Source organism: Coturnix japonica, chromosome 7 (genome assembly GCF_001577835.2).
Source record: "Coturnix japonica isolate 7356 chromosome 7, Coturnix japonica 2.1, whole genome shotgun sequence".
Classification (NCBI taxonomy): Eukaryota; Metazoa; Chordata; class Aves; order Galliformes; family Phasianidae; genus Coturnix; species Coturnix japonica.
Genome location: NC_029522.1, coordinates 16,853,208 through 16,868,505, shown reverse-complemented (window position 1 = coordinate 16,868,505; position 15,298 = coordinate 16,853,208). Strand labels below are relative to the sequence as shown.

Here is a 15,298-nt window from a genome sequence, read left to right as displayed (position 1 = left end):
TTAGGCTTATTCTGAGATACTACCATTGCTAATTAATTGGGGAATACAGACACAATTTTGCCATTGCTGTTTCACAGTGAAGAGTAACTAGGCTGCTCTTGGGGTAAACTGTATCACAGGGTCATTATGGATGGGGTAGTGAGCCTTCAGAAATTACTATGAATTCTTCTAAATCAAGGAACAAGAAATACAAACTCCTTAGTGAAATTTCACAAATCAGTGTGGGATAGAGTTAAAAGTCACTTTTCCTGGATGTCACTGAATGATATTTTGTTTGAGTTTTACAGATGTGGCAAAGAAAGAAAAGCTCTCCAAGGCCTGTCTTAACACAGACATTTCACTCGTTGTTGAGTGCATGGAGCATGCCCTAACAAGCGTCCATCCATGGGCCCATTATGTAGTTGGCCAGGATGCTAAGTGGTTCTGGACTCCTCTTTCAAGAATGCCAACAGATGTGCAAGACTTCTTACTTCTGAGAAACAGAGAAAAGCCTGCGGTTTCCCATAGAAAGTAAATCTTTGACAATATATTCCCCATTGCATACAGGGCTGATTCCACAAGATCTGTCCTTTATATTAACATGGTACAAACCATACCTGAAATGTATCCTCACATCCTATAATTGTAATAAGTACAGCTATTTCTCCAAAATTTGCTACAAAACAAATAAATAAGAAACATCCTTGCTTCTTCCATTATTATTATTTTTTAATACATTTTTTAAGAATAGTATGCTAAATCCTAAGAATTTCTAATGTCCAGGTCTACCCTGTGTTATAAAAGTATCCACAGCTGTGATTCATCACAACAAAGTTGCCACAGGATGCAGAGGTCTAACCTCAAGTCTGCAGCCACACAATGCTCAGGAGTTGTTTTCCACTGCCATGCAAATTGGCCAGTGACAAAAACAAACATTTTCCCCATGCTACTGAATTTGCACAACCAAGCTAAAGAGCAAGATACCCAGTGCCTATCCAAATATTGCTGGTTTTCAATTTAGATTCTTTAAAGCCTGCAAAATACTTTTTGTGTTTTCCTCAGTGCACCTTTTACGTAAGCTTCAGTGGGGTCATTTCATTCTGAAAAAGTCATTCTTTCCAGAGCAGATTTGAGGTAAATAGCCCTGAACTAACTATTCCTACTGCGGCAAATAAATGTATGTTTTTCTATCAAGAAAAGTAACAGAAAATCAATATAAGTCAGAGCTGCCATAGCTGTCTTGGGTGCTACTGGCTCACCTGACCCAATCCTCGTGAGGTGTTGGCTTCCCAGGTAGAGCTCAGTGAGTCCCTATGACTGAAATTCTTGGCTCCTGCAGAAGCAGCAGCATCAGGCTCTCATGATGTGAATGTCAGCCTCAGAACTTAGCAGAGAGCTTGGTGTCATTCTCACAGTCTTTTTCTCTCTCCAGAAGTTAAAGTATATTTTTCCATCCAGGTTACAAAACTGAAATTGAATAGGAGAAAAAAAAAGCATAAAATGGCAGTGGCTGCTCTGATCTGTATCAGGTTTAGAGACTGAAGTTTGGCTGATTTATGTCAGCCCTTGTCAGACCACAGGTTCTGTCACAGCTGCTGCAAGACTACAGCACTGCAGTGATTAACATTTAAAGCAAAGTTCACAACTGTAAATACATTATTTATACTAGGAATGCAGGAAAAATATAAATTGCTCAATGCATTACAAAGATATTTTTCACTGTAAAAGGGCCACATCCTGGTGGTAAGTTCTCTTCTACAATCAGACATCTCGTTTACTTGTATGCCTGAAGAGAAGGGGAAAGGAGCTTTGCTTACACATTCAGACAGAGCAGAGGGATCAGAAGCACCCAGCACACTTCAGGCCAGTCCTATGTTAGCAGTCCTAGCAGTAACATGTTAGAGGCTATTTTCATGAAAACTGTTGAGCAGAGCTTGTAGAATTTGAACTTCTATTTGATACATGTTACTTAGTTACACAGATAATTGATCTGTTTCAAGTACAGTAAAGCTGTCCTTGTACCAGAGCAAATAATTTTGCTCCTGAGAGCTGTCAAACACAAAGCTGTATCTTTGTCCCAGAAAGACCAAGTCCTATCAATGGCAGCTCATTCATGTGCAGGAGTAAAGAGAGAGGTCTGAAATAAGCCCAGTTAAATCAATGGAAAGATTCCTGCTTGTTTCAACATAATGCACAGTAGGTTAGTACTCCCTAAGGAGTCTTAGCAGTCCCCTAGGCTCTACAGATAACTATATATAGCCTGCAAAGCTTATACAGCAAAGGTAGGATTGGCTGTGATGGAGCTTAGGTGGAGGATTAATAAAACTAATTCCCTAAGATAGGAGCACCACAGCACAAGTGGTTACCAACAGAGAGGAGAAGGACTGCTTGTCAGCCATAAAACCACCATGCTGAATTTGCAGGGTTTTGTGAAAACTATATCATCGTCCAAATGTCGATGCACCGAAATAACTGGTGAAGGCCACCCATGAGCACCCGGAGGTACCTGGTGAGCTTGCAGATGTCTCCCCTAAACGTGAGTACCAGCACAAGAGTAGAAATCATGTCTAACGTGTCTAAATCTGAATTCTTTAGAACATTTGGAATATTTCTCAACTCCCTTATTATTATTAATTACTGGTTTGGTCACCTCAGGGTTTACAAAGCTTTATTTGCCCTGTGTTCTTTACTAATTGCATGGGAAAAAAAATCTGAACTGTCAGCTCTACAAGCAAAGATAACTCTCATGCTGAGAATCAGCCCTCATTTAACCAGACTGAATTCACCTCCCTGAAAAATGCTCAGGACAATTTGGATATGTATTTCTTTTAAGCTGAAAGGTCACGGAAGATCTTTAAGTTATCTGCTGACCTCTGAACCGTACTGTCCTCTTTACACAGCTGATAGGAAAGCAGCCCTTTCCCATGAAACACAAGTGCAAAGCCCTGCACATGGAGGAATAGCTCAAGAAAGAGTGGGAGGTGTGATGTATTTGTGCCTGAGTACATGCTTGGTTTGTTAATTGAAAACCAGGCAGTTTGTAGCACTGACAAGGTGACTGATTATTAAAGTTTGCACTGAACTGGAGAGCTGCTGGGCAGCCTGCCAGGGCACTGCCTGACAGCTGAATCTTCCCCATGTGTTCTATTAGGACTGCTTCTGAAGAGGCTCTGCATTTCCTTTACCAACTCTTCCTCAGTGTGCATGGTGGGCCAGGCCACCCCACTGCAGGGCACTGACTTCCGCAGGGTTTGCACTATGAGGACAGTGCTGGAGGGTGAAATCCAAAGCATATCCAGACCCCACATTTCCTTCAGCCCAAGGTTCTCTAGCACAACTGCCAGCACTGCCTGCTGTAGGAGCAGAACAGTCACACTCCCTGAAGCAGGGTGCTTCAGCTTCCTCTCTGCAGAGAAGCCGAAGGATGCTGCCACTTGCAGTCATCTGAGGACCTTAAAGGGCTCTCATAGTGTGTTCACATTGCTTTTCTTTAAAACCAATTGCTTTTATAATGGCACTTGTGTGTGCACAAAAAGCCAAGCTTTATTCCAAGAGTTCTCAATTTGCCAGGCAAATATCAGCATTTTAATGGAAGGCAGAACTTGCCTTCAGCTACTTACAGGCTACACCGGTAATCAAAATTCAGTATTTCTGGAAATATATCAAAACTCTTGAAATATCATGCTGACATTTTCCCTAGAAGCACATTCTTTGCCACTGCAAGAACTACTTCAAAACTGATGTGCTGCTGGCAGAGAAGCAGCTTTTTAGTGCTCCACAATTATCAGACAAAAACTATTTCACGCAACATTGCACGTTCACAGCAACAGACGATTTTCTCTGAAGAAAATCTTTACTGAAATTATTTCCTCCAATTCTGACCCCAGACTCCTTTTAGCAGATGTGACATCATCTAGCAGAAATTCCAGCAAAATGTTCCAGCAGAGAGCAGCCCATCATGTTGCCCAGCAGCAGATGTCCGTCCATGTGCTTTTGGACAGGCAGCACCTAGAGCCTGCGGGGAGCTACCTGGTGCAGATGTGCACACGGTCCAGAAGCCATGGGGAGGATGAGCCATGAGGTTCCACACACAGCACACTGTATCCTGGAGAAGTACCTGAATTAGAAGGCCTATTCCCTTGGAGTTGACACTGCACAGAGATAGGCTTCTAAAATAACTGATACAGCCCAGAGACCAATTTAACACCCAAACACTTCAGTGGGAGCCTTCCTGCAGAGTGCAGCAGAAGAAGGTGCAAACTCTTATCTGTATATATTTGCTTAACATTTTCGTATCAGAGAGAGTTAACCCATAGCTCAGAGGTCCATATCCATGGCTACAGAAGCATCCGGCTGTTTAAAGTAATATCATTCAGTAGAATGTTGTTACTCATCATGCATCAGCTATGTGACTGATGTCATTATTCAATGAGTCCAATATTCACTCACTATCAGTTTCTGAGACTTTGTCCACTCCTACTGGATTAGATGATGACTTGATTTAAATAAATCCAAATAATTCCACCAACTCAGTAGGAACAAGAGCACCAGATGAACAAGAACACCACTCTAGCAAACAGGTCTTCCTTTACCATTAGTGTTTTAAGGTAACATGGATATCACACAGAAGTCAGCCAAACTCTTAACTTCAGACAGCTGTGAGTTACAGAACATAAAAAATGAAGGCCTGCTTTCTCTTCAAGTAATTCCAGGATTTAAAAATAATAGTAAATTCCTTCATTTTAACATATCCATTAATTATTTGAATACAATCACATGTTCATTCCTTGAACATAATCACTTGCCTGGATTCATATGTAGGCAGATAGAGCCTAAGTGACTGTTCAGCACTTGTAAAAAAGTTTCTTTTTAGCAAGACATCCAGAAAATGCTGACCAACTTTCCCACAAATAAGGGTTTGATTAAATATCACACAAAGCAAAAATACAAAGACAGCAACCAATTGTAAAGACTTTTAGATGTCAAGAACTGCATGCTGTAGTCATAAAAAATCCTTGTAATAAATAAACAGTATGCTCACCGCTGTGTTTGGGAACTTTGTATTCCCTCAGTGCTTTTTTGAGGGCAGCACATCACCATGAACATCCTCATTTATTGATGCGAAGTTCCCATATAATATATCTTAGTTCACTCTGTATCAGTGCCAGACAGGCAATGAGGAAGGAGTCAGAAAGCTCAGACACTGCTATAAGGTCATTCTTGTCTTAGGAGTGGAGAGGAAGTGACTTACTATGATGCAGCACAAATCACAGAACAAATTAGAGGACCCACCACTACAGCTTGGACTTCTCTCGTCACTCCTAGGCTCTCTCTGCTTCCACACTATATATTAGAAGAGCAGACGGGGTGGCATCATGCTGACAGTCAAAGAGAATTATCCTTCTTCCCAGAAGAATCCCTCTATCCAGTATTAGCACAAATAATTGCCAGTTTACACCTAACAAAAAGTCACCATCAGGCACTACTTTGAGAAATCACACAGTCATTCCTTTCAGCCTGAAATATCCTGAGAAGATGGAGCTGACCAGGAAGATAGGCAAGTAAAACTTGAACACAGTGAAAAACTGTTGAAAAGGAGGTCAGGAGAAGGTTTTGCCAAGTCACGCATTAGTCACGGATCCCAATCACATTATGTAAAAGTTCCACCTATGCACTCTTACAGTGAGCTGGATGGAGAGCAATCAGAAACAAAGTCCCTCATGGGAACTGGGTCTTACAAAGTTGGGGATTGGCCAAGCATGTTTATTTGATTGCATTTCTAGATCACTAACACATTCTCTAATAGCTTTCATTTTCAGACTCACTGCACATAGTGATTCTGGCTTCCATACTTTCTCTCATCATTTACTGGCTCATCAGAGACCGTCACAGAGTTAGAGACCTGAGTGAAAAGTATGTCTTCATAACAGGCTGTGACACCACACTTGGAAATGCACTGGCCAAGTGGCTTGACAAAAGGGGATTTTGTGTCATTGCTGCATGTGCCAATGAAAAAGAAGGCCAAGAACTACTGTCCTGCTCCTCACTTTCCCTGAAGACAGTGGATCTGGACTTGGCTGACTCCAGCAGCATCTCCAGGGCTGTACTATTTGTGACAGAGGAAACAGCAGGCAAGGGTAAGTCGAAAGGTCAGCTTGCAGAAGAATTATTCAGTATAACCAAATCTGGTCTAGCTAAGAGTTCTGGAGCCTCTTTGCTATCTACAGACGAACTTTTCCTCTTACTGATGAAGCACATTCCCTCTTCAGTTCTGTCACTTCTCAGCTCAGAAAGATTTTCTCCAGAAATGCTTTTGGGCAATTCTGCCAGCAGAGTGCCTAGAAATACAGCTGTTAAAACCAGATCATTCCCTGATGTGTTTTCCAGACTCTTTTTGGTGCAGTTGAAAAGTCTCAAAAGGGGGAGGGTGCTAACCAGTACCAGAACAAGCTTTCTTGTCAGTAAAGCAAGCTCAGGCAATTAAAAATGGCTGGTGCAGGGCTCCTACAGTAACCAGAAAAGTGTTTTTGCATGGCTGAAAGAATCTGATTTTTGCAATGCACTTAATAACAACTGTACTACTGACTGTAACATCTAAACTCTTGCCTTTTCAGACAGTTTTCTTAGAATTGTTACATGGGTAGCTCTTAATACCACTCTGAGCACTTGTCTAGAACAAAGAAGAGTTTGTCCTTGGATACCTGTAAGTTAAAAAAAACGGCTTATGTGTTTTTAACACGTGGTGATAGAAGACTTGTGGTAAATATATAGACCTGTGGCAACATACATATTTCTTTCTTGGTGCCAACCACTCAGACTAGACATTGTTAATGGCAGAAAATTGGGATCAAGGCACTGCAAATACCAGCCATACAACACAGTTGTATCAAATATTCAGTAGAATGATTCATTAATTTAGTAGCTAGAACAGCAAAATACAGTATCTTCTACATCAAGGGGATTTTCTTCCTTCATTATGCAAAGTTTCAGACCATCTTTGAAAGCAAAGAATGAGAGCAAAGACAAAATAATTACTAGAGCTTACCTTCTCAGAGAGGCTGATCCTGCACAGGCCTCTGCTTCCAGGCTGTAGAATGCAGTATGTTCCTGGTCAGGTTAACCACTGCTGTCACCTCCTTCTGAGAGGCTCTTTACAGAAGCAGTGCTGAACCTTCGGCCTCTCCCTCCAGGCACAGGCTGTCCTTCCAGAAGCGTCACTATTTATCTAAAGCCCTTCAAGTAATTTATAGGGTAGTAAAGCAGTATTATCAATACACAGGGTTAAGCTAACATTTTTAGAAGCATTGACTAATTCACTATGTTTAGTTTAGACCTTTAGTCCCCAACTCAGGAAAAATCAACCTTTCCACTTTTACATACTGTTTAGTTTTCACAAGAAAATAAGTGCACATTAGGAACCCACATACCTGAGTAAGTAATAAAGGCCACTTTTGCATCCCATTTCTCCAACTGAAAATATTTTCCTTATCTCCTAATATCTTCTTTTAGAATAATTGCCTAAAATCTTCAGTACAGGTGTACAGAGTAGACACCTACAAGCAGGCTCTAGACTTCATCCCACTGAAGCTTTTGCCAAGTGCTTGGCTCCCAGTGTTATATACGAAAGCCTATGATAAGATATTGCCAAATACAGAAATAAATGATTTTGGAATCTTCCTAGGGCTTTTTGGCTTGGTGAACGCTGCTGAAGGAGCAACACCTGCAGCACCCACTGACTGGCTGAGGATTGATGACTTCCACTCAGTGCTGGATGTTAATCTACTGGGACTGATTGAAATCACGCTCAAGCTTCTACCACTTCTGAAAAAAGCCGAGGGAAGAGTGGTCAATCTAATCAATGCTAAAGGCTTCATGGCATTTGTAGGGGGTGGCTACAACTTGTCCAAATGGGGCATGGAATCTTTCTCCGACATCTTACGGTGAGTAGTTAGAAATACATGCATAAATCCAAGAACAGATTGCAGATGTGCTTCAGGGAAGGATGCCTGTATGTTTGCCTCTTCCATTTTGTCTGTGTTAATTCTGCCTAAGGAGCAAAAGAAAATGAAAAAGGTGATGGTCACCTGTTTGGGGTTTCAGCCTCCAGTGCTATGAACAGAGTCACCAGGAAACATTTGCATATGGCTGGCACGCAGCTACAGAACACAAGAATCCCCTTCATATGTACAGGGAAATCAGCAGTACAGCCTAGCCAGGTCAGACACTTCCTGGACATGTTGTACTTAAGGTTCACAGGCTGTTTGACATGTACCATATTGCCAGACATAGATACATGAAACATGAGGACCTTAAACATGTTGCATTTGCTCCCTGAGGATTATGAAAGTGTATATGCATGTACTTCCAGCTGGAGCCTGTCTGAATTCCCTTTTGATAATCTGGAAGTTACAAACAAAATTATGTCTCATTCAATATTGTTAACCAGGAGGGAAGAAACTAACTATATGAAGCATATAGATTCACAGTGATTTCAAATGATTTGTATTGACTGCAATATGTATAAGCATGAGAGCCTAAGCACAGCAGTACAGATACAGTTGTGTCAGTTACGGTTGTTTGCATTTGGCAGATTGTGTCCCTAACAAACAGCAGTGCGTAACTGTAATACATTCAGTAGCATGCAATCAAGGTAATTATAAGCTGCCTGGTGTTATGGTTCTGATAAGCACTCTCAGATCCCTGAGCTCTTAATAAGCTGCTGAGGCCCTTCTGCAGAGGTCACAATCAAACATAGGTGTGCTAGGCGTATTCCAGCTGGCAAGGCCAGATGCCTTGGAGAAGACATCTGACTTCACAGCAGGGGTCTTATTCTCAGACACTGAAGCCTTTAGTGTATATTCTTTTCTTCTGGTTCCACCTTATAGGCCCTGAGTTGCCTTTTTAAGCTCTTAAAGATCAGTGACTGCTTTCTACCTTCTTCCATGTCTGCAGATGGATTATCCCTGTCAAACAGGTTCTGAAAACAGCACCCGAGAACAACAGTCACTCTGGCTTCACTTTACAGCTCTCCTTCTGGGGAGTTCATTCCAAGTCTATAAACCAAACAGTCATCTTGCAGTTGGCATACTATGTCTTATCATAGCATAATTATTACATTCTCCACCCTAAAGTCTATTAATTCACAAAGTATGCTCACGCAGCAATTAGAGAAAATGAGTTTCTGTCTGAGCACATGAACTACTAAAGGTATCTGTGCAGAGTTGGCATTTCAGTTCCCTTTCCCCTACTACTGGTTCAAGACCTTCAATACCATTAAACTTAATGCCAGTATTTTTGCAAAACAATGGTAAGCAGAAAGCCTTATCTTCACATGGGTTCAGTAACAGAGTACCCTTCCCTCTCATTGAACAAAGTTATCATTAGTGCCCCTTACACAGCATTTCGCTATGCAATGACAATAAAAAATATCTATGTAAAACTTCCCCAGCAAGGTAAAACACCTCTGTATGCTCACAACTGAACTATGAAGGACTTATGCCAAACTATTAATCTCCTCTGTTGCCAGTTTACAACCTATTTTATTTTGCGCTAATGCTCCACAGCAGTCTGAGCTGGGTGATTACAAGCAGCAATCAGATTACCAAAGGTATTCATAACTTCAGAAAATTAAGCTAAGCAGCCTTCACTGACATTAGCTGTGATATACTGCCTTGGGTTGGCTGAGGAGCAGACCAACAAGCGAAGTCTTCACAGGGTCTATGAACATTGGTTGTAAACAATAATGAATGCTTGTACAGAGAAATATATATTCCAAGGCAGTACAATAAAAACTAGTGTCTAGCGTACACACGGTCGACTTCTTTGTGTGCTATGGAACCCACCTGCCTGCGTCTCTGAAGCTATTTGACAGAACAGTGATGATTTTCATTCTGAGGGCGCTGCATTGCAACTCAAATTTCATAGAGGGAACCACACCACCAGAAAGCACACTGACCTTTACTGCACTAATACTTCATCATTAACCATAGCCATTTCACCAGAACATGCAAAATAAAGTCCCAACCAAATTGGAATTTTTTTCTCACTTTGACTTCTAACCAAGCACCTTAATAATCTGTTTCTCCTAGAAGCTGATATGCTACAATAAACAGACAGAGGTGGGTATCATATCCTTTATACCAGTCCAAAACAGATCATACAGAAAACCTGCAAATCTACCTGATGTTGCTTTCACTGTTAGTTGCCTGCTGCATTTTTACAGTGATAGGTACAACACTGTGATGCTAACTGGAACATCTCATAAAAGCTATTTTAACATTTGAAGAAAAGAAAGTCTCAAATACTAATTAAAGTGACAGACTTTCCACTCAGCTATGTTTAATGGCTATGCCCTTATCGGGTGTTCAGAGACAGCTTTCTGGGTAGTTTTTGTTTTGGTTGTTTTTTCTTCTAGGAGAGATATTCAGCACTTCGGAGTGAAAGTAAGCATTGTTGGGCACAGTTTCTTCAACACAAAAGTTAATTCAAGTATCATGGAGAGAGACCTCCTAAGACTTTGGAACAGACTGCCTAATGATATCAGAGATTCCTATGGAGAAAAATACTTTTCTGAATGTAAGTAGGAAAGGGACAGCATGAAGGCTCAGGGGAGGATATCATTAATGACTCTAAATATCAGAAAGGGGGAATACAGAGATAATGGAAGCCTAACTCTTCAGTGGTGCCCAGTTGAAAGGACAAGGCAGGACAAATTGGAACACAAGAGGTTCTCTGGCTGAACATCAGGAAATACTGAGTGCTGGAACAAGTCACCCTGATTGTTTGTGGAATCTCCCTCCTTGGAGATCTTCAAAAGCCACCTGGACATGCTTCTGGGCAACCTGCCCTAAGTAGTCCAGCTTGAGAAGGGCTTTGGATAAGATGAACTCTGTAGATCCCTTCTGACCTCAACCACTCTATGATTCTGTAAATGTTTGCAGATTTCATAAGCTTCAGTTAGGAGCTCATTGATGTTCTTCCTGTGTATGCTTGATGAGGCCAGTTCTATAGGCTCCCCTGAGAAATCAGTGACATGTGATGGCATCCTCCCATCCTCAGTTCCTACGTACGTAAGATGCAAAATATCTAGGGGGCATAGGAGGGTTAGGGCTGTATATTTATGGCTTAATGATAGCTGAAAAATTCTGCTGCACATAAAGTAGAAAAGACCTGTCTCATAATATTGGCCAGGGAGATTTCTGTTGCCTTGTTCTTTGGATTCTGCAGCACTTGCTCATTTCTGCTGTAGCTATACCACAGTACTTGAGCCAGCAGTTTAAGGCAACCTTTATTATAAGCCTACAGTGGCTGTAGGAAAAAACCAGTAAATGACAAGAATCCTCTCATACAGAATGTTGCATAAATACTTCCAGTTTGTTTTCTTCTTTGTAGATAGAAAAGCTCAAAGATCATCAGTGAAAAGACTGTGCAACTCTGATATTTCTAAGGTCATAAAATGCATGGAACATGCCCTGTTAGCAAAGTACCCCAGGACACGATATGGAGCTGGATGGGATGCAAAGTTCTTTTGGCTGTTCCTCTACTATGCCCCGAGCTGTTTATCTGACATGCTGTTTCACATGATGCTTCCAGCTCCAGCAGCTAGTGGGAGTTCAGTCCCTGGTGCTCTAATCAACATCTAGTACTATAACCAGCATCAGCTCTATGGAAACAACTCTTAATCCTCTCATAAACAGATGACATCTCCTCTTTACCAGTTACTAGACTACTAAAATTCCCTTCAGAAAACACTTTCTCCTGCTTACCTGAAATTTCTGAGTTTGTAGATAAGACTTGTGAACCTACCACACTTTTTTGCGCCCAGAAGTGATACGTCTGTAATATCTGCATGCAAGCAATGTTCAGCTACAAATCTAGTTAATACTGCTCATCCAATAAAACATTTGTTGTTTTTCTTATTTAAATGAAAATCTGTTTTTCACATTGACTTCAACAACACGTAGGTTTCTAGAGAATTCGAAAAGAAAAAGATAAAATCATTGGTCTTTCAGAACATCTATATTATACACGTACCTTATAGAATGTGCTTATTCAGATTTAATAATCTATTTCATGTAGCTTGGTCATGGCCATATTCAGAAGTTGCTAAACTTCAAAAGCTCCTGAACACAAGATATCAAATCAAACAATAACAAAGCCCAGCTATTGCAACATATTCCAAAAATTACAATTGCAGAATTTGACCACATCTAACCATCTGGTTATTCAACTGTGTAGAGACAAAACGTAAGTTATTTCAAAGATATGAAATTACAGGAAAAATCAAAACTGAACGATCCCCCATTACTACTATAACAGAGCAACACTTATATCTTAATAGTTGCATTTTAATACCCATTCCCAATACCTGCACTGTTTACTAGGGAAAATGTTAAAATGAATATATATTTACATTTATTTTGCCCTCAATGTGCTTTGCAACTTAAAAGAATTATTATTTCACTCATTAGATGAAACAGGTTGCTAATATATGCTACAGCCAATTAATCCGAATGTACAAAGAGCGTGCTCAAAATGGTGAAGTGGCAGCTTAAGTTGCTGTGCCTCTTGTACACTATTTCTATCAGTTAAGCTACTGACATGCTTGTGTTCCTGGAGATTTGAAAATTGAGAGGGTAAAGGTTTTATTTGCTAAAGACCTGCGCTGGTGATTAATCATTAATGTGCAATTCAATTAAGCTTAGAAAAATACCAGTTGCAGGTCAGAGCACCAAATGTAAGAAAATCAGTTTCATTACCGTGCAGTGTGTGTGTGCTGAGGGTGGGAGAGCATATGCAAGAAAGGGACAGAATGTAAAAATGATTCACTGAGGTTGTATTATCTAGCAAATGGTTTCAAGAAGAAATTTATTTTACTTCATACAGAGAGTCGTAGCTCTTTCTGCCTGGCTAGACAGATGTAGATAAAATGTTCAGTGAAAAAAATTTAACATTTTAATTTACTGGGCTTGTAGCGGCCAATTAGAGAGATGTGCTGAAATTTCTAATAAGCCTTCTTTTAAACAACAAAATTCCAAACAAGAATTAAGCCAGGGACTGCCCTCATGAGGGAAATATAATAAAAGTGGAAAATGAAGTTAGGAAAAGAATCTGAAACTTCTGTTCAACACAGTACCACAACACATATACATACTCAGAAGGTTATGTTGCAATACACTACTGAGATGAAGAGACCCAGTTAAAGCTTAGGAATCCTTTGCCATCCAGTATGTTAAATAATCAAATTTGTACGCTACATATCTAATCCAGTCTCCCAGTATTGGTTTTCTTCTACACCTGAAAAGTAAAAAATTTAAGGCAAAGAAAAAAAAATACCCTCTGACACATAGCTGATGTATAAGCAATTGGACATAAATCTCAAGGAAATGCTAGCTCTTCCTTCTCTCTTAAAAACACTTTGAGGACTTATTAGTTCCTTCCTCGACAAGAGCAACCTGCCTTTAAAAGGAAATCTTTCTCATAGACATTCAGAGATATGTATGTTGTGTTCCCAATTCTAAAGGATTTTTCTACATTCAAGCAATCAGATATAGTATCAGACTAACATTTTGGTTGCTTATATCGACACTACGACACTACCTTAATAACCAGTTTCCTGCAATAAATTCTAAGATTTTCCTGTTACAATGGCCAGATTATTTAACATATGTATATAAGGAAGCAGTGATAAAATATTAGTGATTTTATATAAAAAACTCTAAACAGTTGTGTAGAGTTATAAGCTATTCTTACTTTAATTTACCTAAAGCAAGATTGTTTTCATCTCAGGGTGCACTGAAGTCTCCGCAGTGGCAGAATCCATACAGCATTGACAAAAAGTTATGGAATAGGGATATGATAAAATAATACATTTATTAAATTTATTCAGCAGCATTATTTTCCAGTAGTCTTTTCTAATCAAAGTACATTACAAAATAATTAGAAGCATTCTAATTAGAAATAGTGTATGTTTTGAGAACTTAGTCATAAAGCAATCAAATAGTAGAAGTCTCAATTATCTTAATTTAAGAATCTTTAAATTATGTGAGTAACTAGTTAGGAATGCTACATGTTCCTGTAGTGGTACTCAGAGTTTCCTCAAACAGTTCACACTGTGGAAATTACCTTGGCTAATTAATAGAAAAACTTGTAAGACATACAGTATATGCTGATAGAAGGTTATGAAAATAAGCAGATTAACTACAAAGACTGCATTAGTAGAAATTGTTTCCCTTTCTATTAATGTCCACCTCTGGAAATAAATAGTCAATAAAATTAAATTTTCACATTAAAATACCTGAATCATTTCTTAAATGAAGCAGTATCTTTTGTATTTTGCTTTTCAGAAATAAGCTATTACAGAATCTAGCTACTTTTTTTAGTAGTACAAAAAACTTCAAGAGACTCCAGCAAGAACAGTGCTATTTCACTGATGTACAAGAGAGAATCTCATTAAATTCAGTACTCATGACATTAAAATCTAAATCCATCAAATCTTTTAAAGAACACTATTAATCGAGTGGTTTTAATTGGATCCTAGTAGAAAAGTATGTCTAATGGATTGTTTTATCCCAGGCAGTTAAAACATTGTAAGAATAACACTCTGCACAGATAGCTATTCAGCTATGAATGACGCTGCATTGACTTTTCCATCTTTTAACACAAGATAAACAGAGACACCCATTTCTACATCCAGCAGACAATAAAAATAGGTGGTAAGGATGCCCAGAGCACCAGTAGAAGTTTTAAAAGGTATTGTTATAAATATATATGCGAAAGATCCTGTAAATCAGTAATGCTCCTATACTCACCTTGTTTGTATTTTTAGTCTAAGCCCCTATGTAACGACTTTACCCCTATCTTTATGCAACCAATTCCATACAGATTTATACTAGCAAAAAAAAAACCAAGATAATCTTTGAAAAATTTACAAATTTACAATATATTTATAACATTACTTTCAGACAGGTTCAGTGCAAAGATATACATATAGTACACCATGATACTTGTTCATAAAAATAGTAATTGGCATTTGTCAAAAACAAGGCATAGTTTCAATATACATCTCCAGCCACCGACTAGAAGATGTATATATTCTTATAAAGCATTTGATTGTGAACCTTACTCTTCTGTTTATAAAAAATATATGTGCAAATGGATGTGTCTCATTTTCCCTAAATCAGTTACCTACTTATACAACAGAGTCCTCTTTAACAAGATTGGCGGTGTCTTTAAATGTATCCTCTGTTGCTGTATAAGCTAATGGCTGGTCTCTCTTCAGAGTAATCTTGGGAGGCAGTGAAGGAGAGGAAGGAGGGAC

At 39.4% G+C, this 15,298-nt stretch overlaps 3 protein-coding genes across 13 annotated transcripts in view; 2 read left to right on the top strand and 1 right to left on the bottom strand.

Moving 5' to 3' along the window:
- Nucleotides 1–686, top strand: part of DHRS9 (dehydrogenase/reductase 9) — a 33,513-nt gene extending 32,827 nt beyond the window's left edge. For all 9 annotated transcript variants that reach the window (XM_015868590.2, XM_015868593.2, XM_015868591.2 and 6 more), the window contains one exon: nt 288–686. In XM_015868590.2, coding sequence (XP_015724076.1) covers nt 288–514 — 227 coding nt within the window. In that variant the 3' untranslated portion in view covers nt 515–686. The remainder of the gene's footprint in view (nt 1–287) is intronic.
- The window catches only part of ABCB11 (ATP binding cassette subfamily B member 11), a 48,786-nt gene extending 41,177 nt beyond the window's left edge, over nt 1–7,609 (bottom strand). Inside the window, exon 1 of one of the 3 annotated variants that reach the window (XM_015868574.2) lies at nt 7,025–7,609. The gene's annotated coding sequence lies outside the window, so the exon portion shown is untranslated. Of the gene's footprint in view, nt 1–1,238; nt 1,327–7,024 lie in introns of those variants that run through there. The other 2 variants (XM_015868571.2, XM_032445770.1) reach the window with 2 other exon arrangements.
- LOC107316746 (retinol dehydrogenase 7-like) lies at nt 1,512–15,057 on the top strand. Its single transcript, XM_032445773.1, has 5 exons — nt 1,512–2,515; nt 5,786–6,116; nt 7,661–7,919; nt 10,394–10,554; nt 11,371–15,057. The coding sequence occupies exons 1-5, from the start codon at nt 2,468–2,470 to the stop codon at nt 11,619–11,621; spliced, it is 1,050 nt and encodes a 349-aa protein (XP_032301664.1). The 5' UTR covers nt 1,512–2,467; the 3' UTR covers nt 11,622–15,057.
- Nucleotides 15,058–15,298: the final 241 nt, after the last annotated feature.

Bases quoted from the DNA above. Each gene is read 5' to 3' on its own strand.
- LOC107316746 (XM_032445773.1), top strand. From the start codon at position 2,468: ATGAGCACCCGGAGGTACCTGGTGAGCTTGCAGATGTCTCCCCTAAAC. The intron at 7,920-10,393 runs GTGAGTAGTTAG...TTTTTCTTCTAG, and splicing joins TCTTTCTCCGACATCTTACG to GAGAGATATTCAGCACTTCG. The intron at 10,555-11,370 runs GTAAGTAGGAAA...TCTTCTTTGTAG, and splicing joins AGAAAAATACTTTTCTGAAT to ATAGAAAAGCTCAAAGATCA.